The following is an 18,103-nucleotide window of genomic DNA, read 5'->3' on the forward strand; positions in this document are numbered from 1 at the left end:
TTAATATACGTCACATTATCTTGGCTCTGGGCAACAAGCCTAGTTTACACTACAGTGAGGAAGCGCAAAATGATTTTAAACCAATCTTGAGTCCTACAAATCAATTTTTGTACAAAAGACAAGATTTAGATTTTGATAGACATCTTTGTTATTTAAATCAAATCATATGTTGAGTTTAGTTAAAACATCTTGAAAAATGTCTTGGTGACCAATAAAAGTGTCTCATGGCCCCTTTATCTGGCTAACCTGAATTCCCGGACATCTGCCGAGCAGACACGCTTGCCTAAAGGGACTCTTGACTTTCATTTGGCCCATTTTGACTTTTTTTTTTTTTTTTCCATTTAGTGCTACTGATTAGAAAAGCATCGGAGACCAGTGAGAAAAAGTTACCCATCACCAAACGGGAAGATACCCTAAAGACCCAATTGCAATGTTATCTATAATAACACCATGTCCACACAGATATTTTGCAGCACGTACAGTGTGGAGCCTTTGAACTCCAAAGTTTGATTATATTTTCAGGGAAATTTGCCTCAAAAGTTATTTAATTTCTTATTTGATTGAGGAAAGTGAGAAAATATTTAAGGTGTGTGTCTGTGTGTGTGTTTATAAACCATAAGAGAAAGACTTGCCCAGAACTACAATAGGAGTGAACCAATTTCTTTTCAGAAAAGACAACTTTATTGATCCATCAAACCTTGAATGAATTTCTTTCAACAGTGTGCATGGAGGTTCCATCTCACCAGACATGTTGCCTCCAGGTTACATTTCAGCACACCCCACACGATTGCATCAGCCCACAGCAAGATATGGAAACTGTCCAGATGTATAAAACAAGAGCTACAACTGTATTTGCTGGAGGCTGTGAATCCTATGATGACTGAATTTACACTATACTGTGAAGATGAGATATGAAACGTGCGGTAAAGGTGCATTGATGAAGAAACAGCAGGAATCTAGTTGTGTTTATTATTGTGTCACGTTTGAGGCTATGCGGGTAGGGTATGGGGAGGAATAGGCTTTGAATTTGGTCAGATCAGGATTAGTTTGGGTTATCTTTCGGCTTGGAATTGTGGTAGGCCTTATCCTTATGTCAAAGTGGATCACATTCTTTTTAGGATGATTCATTCTTTGGACCAAGCCAGCAAGGATCTATTGTTACACATCATGCTGTGTTTGTCAGCAGTTTCGGTGGGTAGCCTCTAAAATTTAATGATGACGCCTACAAAGTATGGGCTTCTTGGGTTTCTCATGCGACAAGGATGCAATTTCAAAAAGCTCCTTAAAACGCGAGACACTCACAGGGAGTCGCCGGCGAAAAGAAAAAAAAAACCACATTTATCTGCCATATCTCAGCACACTGTCTGGAGAGTGCACGCTAAGCTAGTTGATGACAGATAACCTTTTTGAAAAGCTGGAACATAATCTCCAGATAGTTCACATAGTCTGCTAATATCTGTGTGATTCTTTTACGTTCTCTTCGATCACATTTTCCACACTGACAAATCTAGAGTCAGAGCCCCTTTTCTTTATCATGAATCAATTTCACAGCTCAGTTTCAGCCCATTCAGCAGCAGCAGCCGACATAGCACAAATACTCAAACACATCCACTTGGACTTGTTCGCACTTCCGTTGGTCAAGAGCAAAAAGCAGCTTCTCATCAGTCTTTTCTGTCTTGGGTGGTTTGGTCAATTTTTTTTTTACCTCTCCTTCTTTTGATGTGAGCATTACGCAAGTCAAACTATACCTGCTGCAGTGCTACTAATTTTGCAAATCCATTACGCCTTTTGTTCACATGTAAAGTGCATTTTATAGATCAGTATTGGATCGTAAACATACTCCAAGGTTATTGCCCTATGAAGGGCAAAACGTGTTTGATTTCATGGGATATTGAGAATGGGCAACCAAGACATTTGCTATTGTTTTTCCCCCAGCTTTTTCCATCAAGGTGTGGTGGAGAAAGATATTTTTAGAAACAAGTGCTGACCTAGTCATATTGTATTCTTGTGGTATTATGTTTACAATCCAAATTACATCACCCTGATCAAAATCTGTTCACTCGAGTACATTGCAAACAGCAGCACGTATCCTTAATGAATTACGATTTGTCTGCACTGCACTGTTCTATTCTATTCCAGACGTTCAATTCCCAACAATCCAGTCGTTAAAGGGCATGATTGCAACAGAATCGGCTGCAGACAAAATCGTAGAGCAATGATGCAACCATTGGAATGCAAGACACATTTCAAAAGTGTACTTGTGGTAAATTCTGCATGACTTTCCCATGCAGAGATCATTAAGAATTAATGACCGATGTCGCAAGGAAACATGCATCCAATCGCCAAGGTGAAGAAAAAAAACACATGTTGGCTTAATGAGTGCTAATTCTTAAGGTGTGCACCGCTACCATGTTCATTAAATATTGCATATGATTACAAGCAGTTAATTAACCCCACTGGCCTGGAACAAGCATGTGGGCCATCAGTTCGCCTTTGCAACCTCAGGGCCCACATTGTCACATTAGAGTGCAGCTCAATGTTGTGGCGGCAGAGGAGGAGGAGGAGAAGGAGGCCACTGTGGAGCTCATTATGCGAGCAGACTGTTTAGACAAGCAGTTTGTGCCACATGACAGGCCTCATTTCTTATCTGCAGCTCAAACATTGGCCAGACTGGCCTAGATCTCCGCCCTAATGAAGAAGACCTACCATAGACGCACGGAGGACAACAGAAACTGCAGGTCGCCTTCTCCCCTCGGCCATTTCATTTCATTACCCAAGCACCTGAATCTGCGTCTTTTTGTCTTTTCAATTTTGCTCACCGCTGGAGAGGTGAGATGTGCTGTGCCAGCACATGATGCCATCTGTGTGACAGGATCACTACAGCTTTGTTAGTATCATGTGACCTCCCCTCAAAATGGGGTGTCATAGTTACTGTAGAGATTTTCCCAATTCCTCCTCAGAGTGGTGACAAGTGGGGTCCCTGCCTACCAAACAAGGAGGCAGTGTGACAGTGTGTTTGCAAATTGACTACCAAGCCACCAAACAGCTTATCTCTTCAGTTTTTTTTAGCTGTGCTCTGGAGGGTATTAATCTACAGTGTATTATTCTCATGAGTTCTGAGCAACAGAAGTAGGGTGCTAGCTAGAAGGTTTTGTGACAGTGTGTGGTGTAGTCAGGGTACGTTGTTTAAGACGACAAATCCAGACGTTACTACAGACTCAATGATAGCCATGCGCAAAGACCTGCTCTGCTTTATTGAGATCCAAGGAACTGTTTGAATCTGAGCCCTCAGTTCTGGGGAAAAAACAGTATCAGAAAAGGTCATAGGCTTTGAACCAATCAGTCGACTAGTCAACTTAGCCTCGTTGATATTTAAAGTTTAGCGTCTGCAAATCACTAATCATGTGTTTAACTAGCCAATTTACAGATTACTTTTGACTGTCGCTCATCTATAATACTTTGTGGAACAGTGACATCTCTAGCCTACAAGGCGACATAGTCTGCACTCCATATTTCTGTACAGGTCAGAGGACAAAAAAAGCTGGTCGTGGACGAATATTGCAGTCACGCTGGATAGCATTGGTTATTCTGATCACTGCTAGTCTTAAAATATTCATTATTTTGAAATAGTGAAATGATGTCAGATGTTGGTGCTTGGTATTGTGGTCATTGCCTCCTGACTGTGTGCCTGAAACGTATCCATTTGGAATCCTTTAAACCACAGGCTTTGGTATTGAATGTCAGCGGTGCATAAACATGTTTGTTACGAGTACCATTGTTCCCGCCAGCATTGCTGACGTGCAGAGGTCCCATGGAGCTCACCATGGTTTTGTTCAGTTTGCCACTTGAGCCAAAATTGCTCCTTGGTGAGTCTCTGCAGGTGGCTAGCGAAATCTGAATTGACAAATGTTTATTCATGTTTGATTGTCAAGTGGTCATTGAGTGGCAACTGAAAGGGATGCCAGGATACTGCTGGCACACATGAATTAGTATAGTGACAAAGATAGAGGATGAGATCTACTTGAAATTTGGTGCCAGGTGCTGATCAAGTCATTCATTTTTTCAAGTCAAGTCAAGTTCATTTTTTGTTAAAGAAGTCATTTGGGGTCATTCCAGGGATTGTCCCACGAAGGAATTTGGTATCCAAAGTATTTTGGACAGAAGTGTGATGAAAAATAAGAGAGCATTTCTGTCAACACCATCTAATGTGGATACAGCATGGTATCAATGTCGATCACTGTGAACACCAACTGGGGGGGAAAATAACCCGGAAAAAACCCCCCAGGAAAACCTCAACAACAGTGACCAATAGAAACCTGGGTAGACAGGACAAATGAAATGTCTCAAAGGCCTGAAATTGAACAGGACGTCATTCGGTTTGGTTTGAACAGCCAATTTGTAGCAATTCCAAGGCTCCTACTTTTGCAGAATACGCAATTTGCCAAAATAAATCCCAACTAAAACCAGGTGGGCAATTTGAAATTGTGAAGTGTTTCTGCCTATCTAAAATTGGCAAAACATGGCATCACAGTTTTCTGATCACTTCATTCACTGTTATGCAGTGAAAAGGGGGTGTCGTCATTGCTGCGTGCAGATTCCATTTCCTCATGGGAAAAATTGTCTCACAATTCAACAGTCTCCAATATTGAGTTACAGCCACCCTTACACAAGACTTGAAAATTAAAAAGAACTATATTGACATTGCTATTGACAGTGTCAATGTGCTTGTGAATACACAGTGATTCCCCTCTTTTGGGACGCTGTAATCCTCTCATGTTTTGTGACGGTATTGATACCAGGGTGGGCCCAACTAAAGCTCTAATCTACATCTGGATGAGTCAGCCCAGCTGTGGATCAAAACTCTGGCAATGAAACAAAGAAAAACGACTCAGCAGAACGACCACGCGCACCCTTTTCATTCCGGACGCGTGGGAGGCTTCCAAAGAAAGAAACCATCCCTGGTTTGGAGACAAAAGCCCCAAAACAAGGGAGATGCTTTTTTTCATCAGGTTTGTGAATGTTGACAGCAGAAGCAATTGGATACAAAGTCCCTCCGCTGTGCCTCTCAGGACGGCTCTCTATGTTCTACCTTGATTAAGCGCTTCAGCGAGTCGGCAGTGAGGCTCATCAAACTGCTGTATGGCAAAGATGAGGCCTGTCTTTTTAGTGACACATCATTACAGCGTGTCTTCAAACAGCGCACAGTTATCACGGTGATGAAGCAGAAGACACAAAGTCAAAGCTAATCATTGTTAGCGTTCATGCTCCAGCTTACGGTGGTTATTGCGCTAGTCAGATCCAGTAGGTGTCGGTCGTCAAGGGCGCGTTATCATTTTCGCCTTAATTCTCATGTTTAAAGACACGTTCAAAAAAATCATCTGTCATGACCGTCTCTTTCCAACAACAATAAAACAAATGAAGCCGTAGTGGTCATTTCAATATCAATGTTATGTGTTTAATGGATTTGTACAAATTTCACTTTTGAGCCAAACTATTCAATGCTGCTCTAATTCACTGAGATGGACCATTCATTGAGAGCGTGAAAATCTATTTGGATTTCTTAATTTGCTTATTGTGCAAGCGTTTGGAGGCAGCCAGTTGCTCCTCAGATTCTTCTGATCGCTACGCTCTTCACAAGCTCCAGGGAAGAACCACGATGATAAGCTGCTATGTTTGAACCAATGTTAAGAGTATTTGCCGTATCAGCTCAGCTACGTCTGTCAGCCAATACAAACCATTTCTAAGGGGACTGCAATATCCAATAAAACTCTCATCTCCACAGCTGCCTCGGTCTCATCCTCGCCTGTCGCTATTCCCTGTCACTCCCTTTCACGGCGGTACGAGTCATGCGGTGAGATAACATCCATCCCCGCATTTAATCCCCCCGTGAGCTTGTGATGATGGCAGCCAATCGCTTCTCTAATCAGTATAAACAGATGTGGATAAGGACCAAGTTCGCCCTGAGCGAATGCCTGAAATTTCTGGAGTCATTTGGACATACCACCCGCTCTAAATCTGTCAAAGAATTTAAGCAGTTAAACATTTTGTCACTCTATTTAAGCGCACATCAAGTCAATGAATACTTACATATGTTTACGAAGCCTTTGGCACGGTGTATTAAAATCAAGCAATAATGATGTGTGGGGAAATGTGAGTATTTTAGGAGGACTCCATTAGTAAACGGATTCTTACCATTATCTAAAAACCTTGTGTGCCATCAACCCTACTGACAAGCATCCTTAAGCAAAAGGTCTATGAGTGTAAGCGACAGTTGTAAAACATCTATCCGAGAAGCCATTCTGACATTCTGGAAAAGGAAAAAAAAATCTAAGCAGAGGCTGTCCAACCACTAATTGCAAATCTTCTATCAAATAAGATGTCCTAAATTATTCTGATTGTTTCCCCAACCCCAGGCATCGCAGGAAACCCAGTGCTCTTCAACGAGAACGGAGATGCCCCCGGGCGCTACGAAATCTACCAATACCAGATCCGAAACTTCACGGCGGAATACAAAATCATTGGCCACTGGACGGATCAACTCCATCTCAACGTGCGTGACATAAAATGGGTTAAAAGTTTCTGTCTCTGCTAGTTGGCTGATTATCCGCAAATCATTTGATGGGTGCCATCTTCTGTAACCTGAGGGCCTCCTTGAATGATTAACTGGACAGAGCGTGATGAAAAGATGACAGACACATTTAATACCATCTGTGCCCAGCGGCATCATTGACTTCGAAAACACAACACAGGCTCTGATGAAGTGACGGTCTTGTAACAGTAAATGGCATAAAAGGAACAAAACAAATTATGTTTGGAGAATATGAAGAAGGAGAAAGCCTAGGGCGGTCAAAAAGACATTCAAGTTGAAACACACCAAGCAGCTTGAGAGAGGCAAGCTTTTGTCTTTTGTATTTCTTAAGACAAACCGCTGCTGACGAGCGCACCGATTCGAACAGTTGAGCTCGCTTTATTTAATTAGTGTGCTTTGTCTTTTAATTACATAAATTCCCCTTTACACGAGACTGGCGACTTTTCAAAGAGCGGCAACAGTTGGATAAAAAGTGAAATCATTAAAGACCAGCTGACTTGTTTGGAATGTCCAATTGAAATTATCTTCACACATACTCACAAGAGCAACCCGAAGGGGTGTAACACTTCATCTATTCATGTTTCTCATAATGACACTGTTAGGTAAAATACATAAAATGCAACTGCCTCACGCTACTGCACACACCATTAGCTAAACAAACACTGTGCAGCCAAGCCTCTGGTTAGTGATAGTGATCTAATGGTGTTGCGCCAGAAGGAAAAACACTGAATGTGTCTAATTTATTATGTGGACAAACACTATTTGTGATATATGGCAGAACTAAATACCTTGGAACAATTTTACTTCGGAGTTGAATCCTCCGCTGAATTCTAAGTAAAGTTTCCTCACTCGCTCTTCTGAAAACAGAATCAACTGCCATCGGAACATCAAGACAGCTACTTCAGCACAGTTTAAAGCATCCAACTGAAAGTTTCTCTTTCTCTTTCATCTTTGAGGTCATATTACTCCGCTCTAAATATCTTCAATACTGCTACGTGCGGCCAATGTGCAACAAACCTAAGACAATCTATTTTCATCTACTTTTTTTCATTAACTGGTTTCATACAGCTTGTCAAAGCAGACTTTCTCTCAGAAGAATAAGAAAGCTCCAGACACGGAATAAGGCAGTAAAGTTGACCCAGCTTGTATTGCAGACATGAAGGCAGCTTTGTAAAATTTAATAACTAAAAGACACGATAGGGTGAGAAGTCAGAGAGGATTGACAAATTTCCTGCCTTTGGGGGTGGTATGAAAGGGACAAGCCGCTGGGCACTGATTTTCAACGCCCTAACCTCGGACAGGATTGTGAATTAAAGCAGATTTTCCCTGGTTTGAGATCTGATCTGGTGGAAATTCAAATTTGGTCTGAATTCTTCACAGTTCGGGAGTTAGTATCAGCGCCGTAAAAGAGAAGAACAAGAGCAAGTTGAGATGTTAAACATCAACAGCTATCTGGCTTATTATGTAAAATACGCTGAAGTCCGTTTCCTGTGCCTTCCTTCTAGGTTCGTTCAATGCAGTGGCCCGGGGCCGTTCGTCAGATTCCGTCGTCAATCTGCAGTCAGGCATGTCGTGCGGGCGAGCGCAAGAAGATTGTGAAGGGCATCCAGTGTTGCTGGCACTGCGAGCGCTGCGACGGCTACCAGTACCAGGCGGACACGTTCACCTGCAAAATGTGCCGATTCGATTCGCGGCCCAACGAGAACCACACGGGTTGCGTTCCCATCCCGATCGTCAAGCTGGAGTGGAGCTCTCCCTGGGCGGTGATCCCCGTGCTCATAGCAGTGGCGGGCATCATGGCCACCCTCTTTGTCGTGGTCACTTTTGTCCGGTACAATGACACGCCCATTGTGAAGGCATCGGGAAGGGAGCTGAGCTATGTGCTGCTGACCGGTATCTTCCTGTGTTACGCTACCACCTTCTTGATGATTTCCACCCCCGATGTGGGGATCTGCTCCCTGCGGAGAATCTTTTTGGGCCTGGGCATGAGCATCAGCTACGCCGCCCTGCTCACCAAAACCAACCGCATCTATCGCATCTTTGATCAAGGCACCATGTCGTTGAGCGCCCCCCGGTTCATCTCTCCGGCTTCGCAGCTTATCATCACGTTCACGCTGGCGTCAGTGCAGCTACTCGGCGTGTGCATCTGGTTTGGTGTGGATCCCTCCAAGGCCATCATCGATTATGAGGATCAGAGGACGTCTAATCCGGCAATGGCCCGCGGCGTGCTCAAGTGCGATATCTCCGACCTGTCCCTCATCTGTTTGCTGGGTTACAGCATGCTGCTCATGGTCACCTGTACCGTGTACGCCATTAAGACTCGAGGGGTGCCAGAGACCTTCAACGAGGCCAAGCCCATTGGTTTTACCATGTACACCACGTGCATTATCTGGCTGGCATTCATCCCCATCTTCTTTGGGACCTCACAGTCCACAGAAAAGGTAAGAATACCATTTTTGAAATTCATTCGAAGGTTTGACTCTGAATCGAGGCTGGCCTCAACGTAGTCGAGCTGACTGACTGAGCTGCAAAACGCTTAGTATGCAAATGCACAGTGACGGGCATGAATCTGGTATGCAATTGAATATTTCTAGTACGCATCAGCATCTGTGCACCCGCTAATGTGCACCCCGGTTATGCACATGGAGATAAGCAAGTTTTGGTATTACATTGGACTAAGGCACTCGGGCCGAAAGTGTAAATCCAGATAAGATTCCCTACTTTCTTATTAGCATACATAACAACGTAAATCAATTAAAGCATCTCGAGGTAAGCGTACGAATATTTTACCAAGTATTACGACCTCATTTGACCTCTCACCCCTCACCCGAGAGACAAGCTCTGTGTACAGTGTACACACTCATAGTCAAATCCATGCTTCTGACCTCAGAACCATAAACAAATTTATCAAATTTAGTGAGGCCTCGAGATGAGCTGCAGGTCAAGAGGGATGCAACAGCGACAGATGATCTGGGAATGAAGCCAAAAGGGGCTCAACAATAGAATTGTGTGCATCCAATTGAATGGGGCCTTTTTTGTGGGAGGGGAGGGGGGGGGGCTTCGTGCGCTAACACCGTAGGAAAGCCTCACACTGGCACGGACGCTATCAGGAGAACCAGCATGGCGTCAGACAGATGCAATTAAATGAATACTCACCACCTCCTCTTGGAGATTAAACAAACCAATACATCATAAAACCAAAAAAGACCCAGTGTGTGGGGCGGATATATCTTTTCGCTTAGCGCTCTCAGACCCAAAATAATTTCAATTGTGTACAGCAGTGCAGAAAATCTGCATACGCCTGCAGTCGACTAAATTCCATTAATAATGCAGCGTGTGACCGGCAGCACAATGTCTTGTTTTCATACGCTGGCTGTGAATCTGCATAACAGCTTGTTCGCACACCCACCTGCAGTTAATGCGTTTAAAAAGTGACGTTTCGTACACTATTCGCCCGGTTTTATGTTCGTGCTCATCAAACATAGTCGTACGCCTAAAACCAAAGTGAAATGGGAAAAAAAAAAAAATGGTTTACCCCCCAGCGAATAGCACAACCTTTTATTTAATTTATTCCATCTGTCCTTGCTTCTAAAGATTTATCACAAGCGGATTAAGCATCCATTAGCTTGTTTTTTTTTGTGTTTACAAGTGAAAAACTTTTCATTGTTCCTTCTATAACTCAAAGCGGTTAAATTTACAGGGATGTTTGCATATGCTTTAAAAACTATCAAGGTTTTGATTCACTTAAAAAATATGACAATCAATTCTTAGATGGACTTTACAAAACTCCGAGCAACTCAGCAAACGTATTACATTATTTACTTTGGAAAACTTTTTTTAAAGGGTGTTAAATTTATCATTTATCTGCACCTACTATAAAAATGTTGCTCACTTTTTATGTCAGGGGAAAAAAAGAGGCCCACAGCTAGTTTAGTGTCCAAAAGTCAGCGAGAACAGGCTTTACCTATTTATCTTTTGAGAAAGAAAAATAGGTAAAGCCTTTGTTTCTTACAAATGGCTTATCAGCAAAACTTTGCAAGGTGTTTGTGGTGATGTTTTGTGAGTGTGAGGTCTTACATTTGGGCCTGCAAATGTGTGATTCTACCTCCTTTCCCTCGCTCCTCCCGGCATTAATTGCTCATTAGCATGTACAAGAACTTATCAGGAAAGTAGTGGCACTTTATTCACTTAAAAACATCTTTTGTGGCTCTAAGCGATGCTAAAGCAGGAAAATCAAACTATAGCTTAAAACTCCTTGTATTTGATTGCAACAGGTAACTAAAATGGTTGAGTCAGGTAAAAAACACAGGCTTATTGTTGATTGGAGCCTTAAGGGAACATTTTGGGCTAGTCATTTTCAAGCAATTAAACTGTCTTAAATGAATCATTGTGTATTCGTTTTCACAAAAGAAAAATCTTTTCTGTTCCTTTAATTAGCTACAAATGGCAAAGTTACATAAAATCTGAAACCTTTGTTTTGGGAGACAATTTAAATTGGGCAGAAAATCATTTGTTGTAAAAACATTTTGCTTATCAAAGATTGAGTATACTTCTTTTCTTAACCTGTGAAAAGCACTAGTCAGTATCGTTGTCAAATCTACTCTATACTGGCTTTCCATTTCCGCATCCCCCCCATTCAAAGCATGCAGCACAATATCACACCGTAATATATATTCTGCAAGAGTGCCTCAACCCTGAAACAGTAACTGTGGTGCTTAATATGTGGATGTAAAAGGAAAGTGGGTGTAACAGTTTTTCTGGTTAGTGACAAATGAGCGAGGATATTTAAAGGACATCTTAAGCGTTTTATAGTGACATAAAAAACAGGATGGTTCTTATTTGGGGGGGGGGATTACCCCACGTCAAAGCAAACACGTTCTTCATAACGGTGAAGCATGACAGGCCGTATAAAGAACCACACATACATTGACACATCTCGCAGAGCAATTAAACGCTTCACTTGCTTCTGCCACAGTCGCGCTCTTCACTTGAGAGTACGTTCAACCGGACCTTCTCCATTATTCAAGTCGTGACATCTGTTCCTGGTCGTAAGCCGTTTTTACAATAGCTTTCACGGCGTCTGCTTACCTTGAGAGCGACGGTCTAAATCGGTAGTTGACGTACGAGGGAGGAGGAGCCACAGAATAAAAGCTGTGGCTAGAAGGCCTGAGCACAATGGGCTCCAATGCCACACAAAGAGCTTCCGCCGCTGGCATCAATGCACTGACGTATTGGACCACTGTTTATTGAAGAAGGCTTGACGAAGTCCACTGTGACAAAAATAAAGGTTGTGGGGCATGAGTGAAAGTCCATATGAACATAAAAAGCAGCAAAAACAGTCAGCAATATTTTGTAAATATAAAAATTGACAGCCCAGAATATTGGATGAAATCGACCCAACTTCTTGGGTTTAGCCCAAATTAGGTTGTTTGAAACCCAAATTTTAAATGTCTGTCTTCCTGTCCCTCACACTGCCATACATGGCATTATTCACAGTACTGTCCCAGCGGCCCACTAAGGCGTAATGATGAATGATGCGGGTAAGCGGGGAGAGCGGAGCGACATCTTGAGGATTTTTTTTTCGAGAGCAGTGTTTGCGCTCATTAGCCCTCCGGCACGGAAATGGCCACCCTCCCTTCCCAAGAACATCCTGGCCGTCAGGCCGCCAACCCCCGCTAGTCAAGGGTGAACAGGCCGTTAAACTAATCAAGGCTAAAGGACTGTGATCTTCACAAACAACGGTGTGCAAGATCTATTACGGAGTCCCTCGAGGCTTCCATTTGTTTATTAGCTTAATGAGAGCGCCACTGCGGAGTACGTTCAACACCGCACCCCCGTCCGCCTCACGCTGCGAAAAAACTCGCTGGGACGGCTTTTGAGCTCGTCTCTAGGGTTGTTGGTTAAAATAGCATCTGTTTACAATTCTCAACCCTCGAATTTAGCTCATATTAGCGGCTTTCATTTTTTTTTGTTCACGTTGTGATGAGGCACTCTGAAGACACTAATGAGCGAATTTCACACAAGCAGGGGATTGACCTCCTGTTGTTTACTTTTCCCATCATTTGAGTTGTGATGTGTTGCTTAAAGTTTGTTATTATCTGGGAAGAAATATGCAATTGTTCCTTAATGTTCTCTAATCATCTTCCAGGGAAGGAAAATACATTCATGGCTAACATTTGATGGAATCGGAGACTACTGGCAAAATGGACTTAAACACCAGGGTGGATTATAGTGTTTTACATTTCATCCCGATATTTGGGTTCTAGTGAGAATTCAACAAATACCAGCATTCGGTGGCATGTTGATTGACGTTAATCCTATAGAACGACATCATCACATTTTTTATGACAATTGGGTGGATGATTTTAACTGATCCAAAGTAGGCAGTTATTTTTGTATTCAAGTCCGTGTCCTACCTCTCACAATTAAGTTTCATGCCCTAGCCAGCTCTACATGCAAATATGTACGTACATTATTAATGGTGTTTACAAGGAAGTCCGCAGGCAACAATGTGGCGTAACCCCGAGAAGCTCGTGGGAAACCTTTATGGATGCGACCAAAATACATTGGCATTGTTACTCAATATGGTCTTTATTACAGCAAACATATGCAAAGCAGTACAAATCCCTAATACTTTGGAAGAAGTTGAAAAATTGAGCAGTCGGCTTGTCAGACATCATTCAAATCAATATCTGACAAAATCAAAAGCCGTCACTGCACCGTCATGACAACAGCCAATTAATTTGGTTTGATAAACAGAGTGCTGGCAACTGACTAAATGAGATACTTGAGTTGATGACTGACAATAAAGGATGTCATTAATTGATAATTAGTGATGCATGCATGCACACATCATTAACCTGTGTATGCACTTTTTATCAGATTTGTTCTGTATTGTAACCTAAGAAATTTTCTTCTAGTTTGAAAGTTGATGACTGTGTTTATGGGACTAACAGCTTGAGTTCAACAGTACGAGTCCCTAAGGCACCAGTAAAGAGGTCCACAGCCATCCCCGTGCACATCTGTCAAGGGAAAAGCGCAGCTGCTTCTCCGCTGTCCATACATACAGCCACGCTCCACTTCACCACCGTCCCACCGTGCATTTACACATACTGCTGCAGCGACGCGGTGGATACTCGGTCACAAGATTGGCTCGTAATAAGAAAACATTAAAGCCGAGCTCACGTGGGGGTTTAAATGTTACGGGGCTTTGATGAAGGAGTTAGAGGGCGGGGAATGGGGGGGAGGTATCTCAGCGGGAGGTGAAAATGCACCCAGTGAGGAAGAAGAGCCCCGACTTTAAAGGCAAAATATGATCAAATATTTAAACATCATGGTACAAAGCATATACATGCAAGTACGCACTTGTGGCCTTCAATAGACATATAAGTACTTGGAATATTTGAATTGGATAGCAATTAATTGAGGCTTATTTGTTTTTATGATATATATATATCTTAAAAAACCAAATATATCAAATACATCAGTTTCTTCAGAGCAACTGTGAATGTCCTCGGGTGGCCCAGCCAGTGACCCGACTACTTGAATCTGATTGAACACGAGAGATGTGAAAATGGCTGTGCACCCACGCTCCCCATGCAATGCGCTTGAGCTTTAGAGGTGCTGCACAGAGAAACAGGCGAAACTCCCCAAAGGTAGGTGCTCCAACACATTTAAAAAGGCTGCAACCAAAGGTGTGTTTACAAAGTATTGCACAAAGCCTGTGAATATGTTCATACAATGATTTCTTCGTTTTTAATGTAAGAATCACATGAGCCAAGTGATGTACTGTATTTGTGTAAAACTGAGACAAATGGGGTGGCGCTGTCTGGTTTGTCTTTGTCGATCCATCGTGGTCGAAACCACTCCAACAGCAGCTTGGCCGACAAACGGGTCATTGGACGCACTAATGAGAATCCAACACAACAGCTGTCACATGCAGCATGCAGGCCACTTGGCCCCCGAAAACATTCCCAACACACAAGCGGAAGAAGCTAAAGGGCTAATGCGCGACTCTTTATCCCCCCCCTTGCAGATGTACATCCAAACGACCACGCTGACCATCTCGGTGAGCCTGAGCGCCTCTGTGTCTCTGGGCCTGCTCTACATGCCCAAGGTCTACGTGGTACTCTTCCATCCCGAGCAGAACGTGCCCAAACGAACACGTAGCCTCAAAGCCGTGGTCACCGCCGCCACCATGTCCAATAAGTTCAACCCCAAGGCCGGACTCAGGCCTAACGGCGAGGCCAAAACGGAGCTGTGCGAAAGCCTGGAAACACAAAGTAAGTGTTTGTTTTGTCCTTGAGAATGGGAATCAGATTGATGCACAAATTGGAGGGAAGGGAGTTATTTAATACTTGAGCGATTCCGCTAAACTCCCACTATTGTTAATTTAGTCCGCTTTGGGTATTGTTTCCAAGTCATCGCAAGGACGGATTACGATTGCTAACACCCACCGTGTTCTATATTTGACTACAAATGCACAGTCTTGTTAGAGTAAAGCCCCCCTATTTGTAGGCACCAAGCATTTTTGTGAATAGTCTAAAACCATCTTATAACTCAAAGTTTCAATTTCTATAAAAATGCATCACAAGGTTTTACCTGTATGTGCACATGCGATGAGGGCTCTTTAACGTTTGCATGAATAACTCTCTATGGGTATCAACCACTGTATCGGTATGATAGAATTAAAAACAAAAAAAATCTAACATCACCAATGTTCACATGTCAAAGAAGAGTGTCATGCTTGTTCCAATTTGATGGGTAGCTGGGCCTTTTGCTCCAATAAGCGGCGCAAAACCTCACAAGGCCAACTGATCGCCAGAAGCAATTTATCCCGATGGGATTGCTGTTGCGTGGGGCTGCCCGGCTATTTGAATAAGCGCCATTCGTCATTGTCATCGCCGGTGTGGATTTACGACTTGATAAAATTGAAAAATTCTTGTCGGCGCCGTTTGGCTCGTGCCAAGTACCTGCAAATATGTGCAGTGTAGGGATTTATTGGTGCCACCTCAGCGGATCGGCTCACACCGTCAGGGGAGAAGAGCTTGAAGGAAATGGTGGTGGAAGGGGTATTCTTTTTTTTTTTTTTTCTACAGAATCAACTGCGGGGTGTGAGTGGAGTGGGATAAACACACAGTGTCATTTGGGCCGAATTTGAACATGTTCAATTCATTGAGATCAAAGTCAGTAGAGGCCCCATTACTTTATGTCTTTACAGGATTATCCAGAGTGATTATCCTGTGGTTGGGGATTCCTAAAACTGCTTTTTTTCTTCCCAATCTGCTCAGGAAACCATCAAAGCCAGCACTCGTAAATATTAAACTTGTTGAATAATTATGATTGTTAATCCTGAGCTACCGACTCTGCAGCATTAAACAGAGAGATGGGAAAATGCATACACGAATCTCAACGATCAGCCTTCAATCAGAAATGCAATTAACTTATTTTCAATGGGAAAACTTTATATGTGGTCATCATTGTATTTAAAAGAGAATGTCTTCGTTGTAAATCTAAAAATCGGTTAAGATGCTAAAACTTGGTATGTGTGATCGGAACCATATGTTGTCTCAAAATGATTGTCTATAAAAGCTGGAAAACAGCAGCCTGATGTTTCCTTCCTCTTCTTCAGGTTTCTCAACAAAGCAGACATACATCAGCTACAGCAACCACGCCATCTAACGGACACTTCAAAGTCAAGATCAAATCAGCATCTTTCAAATTCTGGATTTCCACCTGATCGGCTTGTCAGGAGTGTCATTTTCACACGGATGGAAATCGCGGGAGCGTGTTTTTTTTCCGAACACGTTGACTGCAGGGAAGCACTTGTGCAGGCGGAACAATTGTGAGGTATCATCTTGTGTTGTAAAATAAACAAATAAATAAATAAATACAAATACTGCATGAGATCTACCTGGAGACTGAAAGATGGAAGTTTATCCTTTGATTCATCGCAGAAGTGAGTGACTCATGCTGAACTTAAACGCCAAAAATGTGTTTGGGTGTTGTCGGTGTCGTCTGCCAACTGGCACCAGAATCATCCACCATGGGATAATCGATGCCAAAAAGGCAACAAAACAAAAAAAAATGCGGGTGGGGGGGATTCCAGTCTAAAATCATCATCCATTCGCCAAATCAGCATTAACACTCCCCTTGTTAATTTGCTGAGTTCTATTGAACCAAGTGTGTTGTGCATGAGTTTTAACATCATGTGTTGTGTTGTTGCTGTATATTCGGAATGCGTTTGAACTCGGTTGTTACACTCATTTGGGGCTCCATTCAAAATGGTCTCATCTACGTATTAAGCAGCTCTCCTCGAGATCTCCGCTGCCATCATGCCCTCCTTATACGTGCTCGATTCAACAAGAGAGCTCTTTCTGGAAGGAGCACTCTCCCCGCCTCCCCAACTGCCAGCCAGCAGCCATTTCCCTCAGAGGGTAAAATAACATCGCTGTACAGATCCATTAAGAGAAGGAATTAAGATGAAGTATGTCCTTGAGAGCAACCTGACATACACCCCTGAAAGTAATCTCCATATATGCCTAATGGGAAACCATACTTATAAAATTCATCACAAAAGTCTGCGTCCTCAACGGGCATTCTGGTGATAAAGAAGAAAAAGGAAGTTGTTTCTATATATATTTTTTTGTCTTTTTTGTTTTTGTTTCCAATGAACAGATGAATCACGTGGCATAAAAGCCAAGTGTTTTGAGGGAGCCATCTTGTGAGTGTGGTGTTGTTGTGGTGGGGAGGTTGTCATTTGTGTGTCGCTTTTTCAGGCCTCGCTCGCTCGCTCCACGTTTGTTTCGGAGGAACTCGGTTCAATGTGATTAAATAGATTGGTGATGTCTGCTTTCTGTTCCCACAACATATAAAGAAAAAAACATGTATAAAAAAGATATAGTGCCTGGCCTATCTGATTATGTAAAAATTCTCGTGATTGAAGCATGTTTATTTTTTTTATACCAAAATTGATTTCTATTAAAATGTTTCAAACTCTCGAGTACTACCATTTATTTTTCCTGGTTATGATCATTTGATTCATTTGTAAGTTGTCAATGTCAAGGACCAGTGCCTGAAATTTTGGTTCGAAGTAGCCAGTGAATTCCAGAAAGAAGAAAATCATGCCTCTAAACAAAAACAAAAATTAGGGAGATGACGTGTTCATTTATGAAAAATTTCTAGCAAGAGTCAATTTGTGGCTCATGCAGCTTTGATTTCCTATTGACGTTGGCACATCCACTACTTTTGGATTGGAGACATTCATACACCCATCATTTTCAGATATAAGGGCAAAAAGTGCTCTTCTTGCCATAATGGTACGTTGCCACTATTGCGGTGACTATAGTGCGTAAACGCCAGTGAATCACCGGAAGGAAACATGAACTCACTCAAAATCAAAAGTTGGTGTGCAGATTTTCCATTGAAAGGTGAATAATGCACAAAAATGACCTCCATCTTTACTACAGTTACAGTAGCAATTTGGGTTAGTCTGAATGTCACCCAAATACAATT

The 18,103-nt window shown here is 42.5% G+C and overlaps 1 protein-coding gene and 1 long non-coding RNA gene across 2 annotated transcripts in view; one reads left to right on the plus strand and one right to left on the minus strand.

Moving 5' to 3' along the window:
* The window catches only part of LOC148391330 (metabotropic glutamate receptor 4-like), an 87,568-nt gene extending 69,971 nt beyond the window's left edge, over positions 1–17,597 (plus strand). The window contains exons 8-11 of the mRNA XM_088389269.1: positions 6,414–6,550; positions 8,095–9,030; positions 14,625–14,871; positions 16,221–17,597. Of these exons, the coding sequence (XP_088245395.1) occupies positions 6,414–6,550; positions 8,095–9,030; positions 14,625–14,871; positions 16,221–16,270 (1,370 nt within the window). The 3' untranslated portion in view covers positions 16,271–17,597. The remainder of the gene's footprint in view (positions 1–6,413; positions 6,551–8,094; positions 9,031–14,624; positions 14,872–16,220) is intronic.
* The window catches only part of LOC148391329 (uncharacterized), a 131,975-nt gene that overhangs the window by 72,074 nt on the left and 41,798 nt on the right, over positions 1–18,103 (minus strand). Inside the window, exon 3 of the long non-coding RNA XR_015861233.1 lies at positions 11,678–11,859. This is a non-coding gene — a long non-coding RNA (uncharacterized LOC148391329). The remainder of the gene's footprint in view (positions 1–11,677; positions 11,860–18,103) is intronic.

This window comes from Syngnathus floridae, chromosome 11, assembly GCF_059516105.1.
Source record: "Syngnathus floridae isolate MCC-2025c chromosome 11, RoL_Sflo_1.0, whole genome shotgun sequence".
Lineage (NCBI taxonomy): Eukaryota > Metazoa > Chordata > Actinopteri > Syngnathiformes > Syngnathidae > Syngnathus > Syngnathus floridae.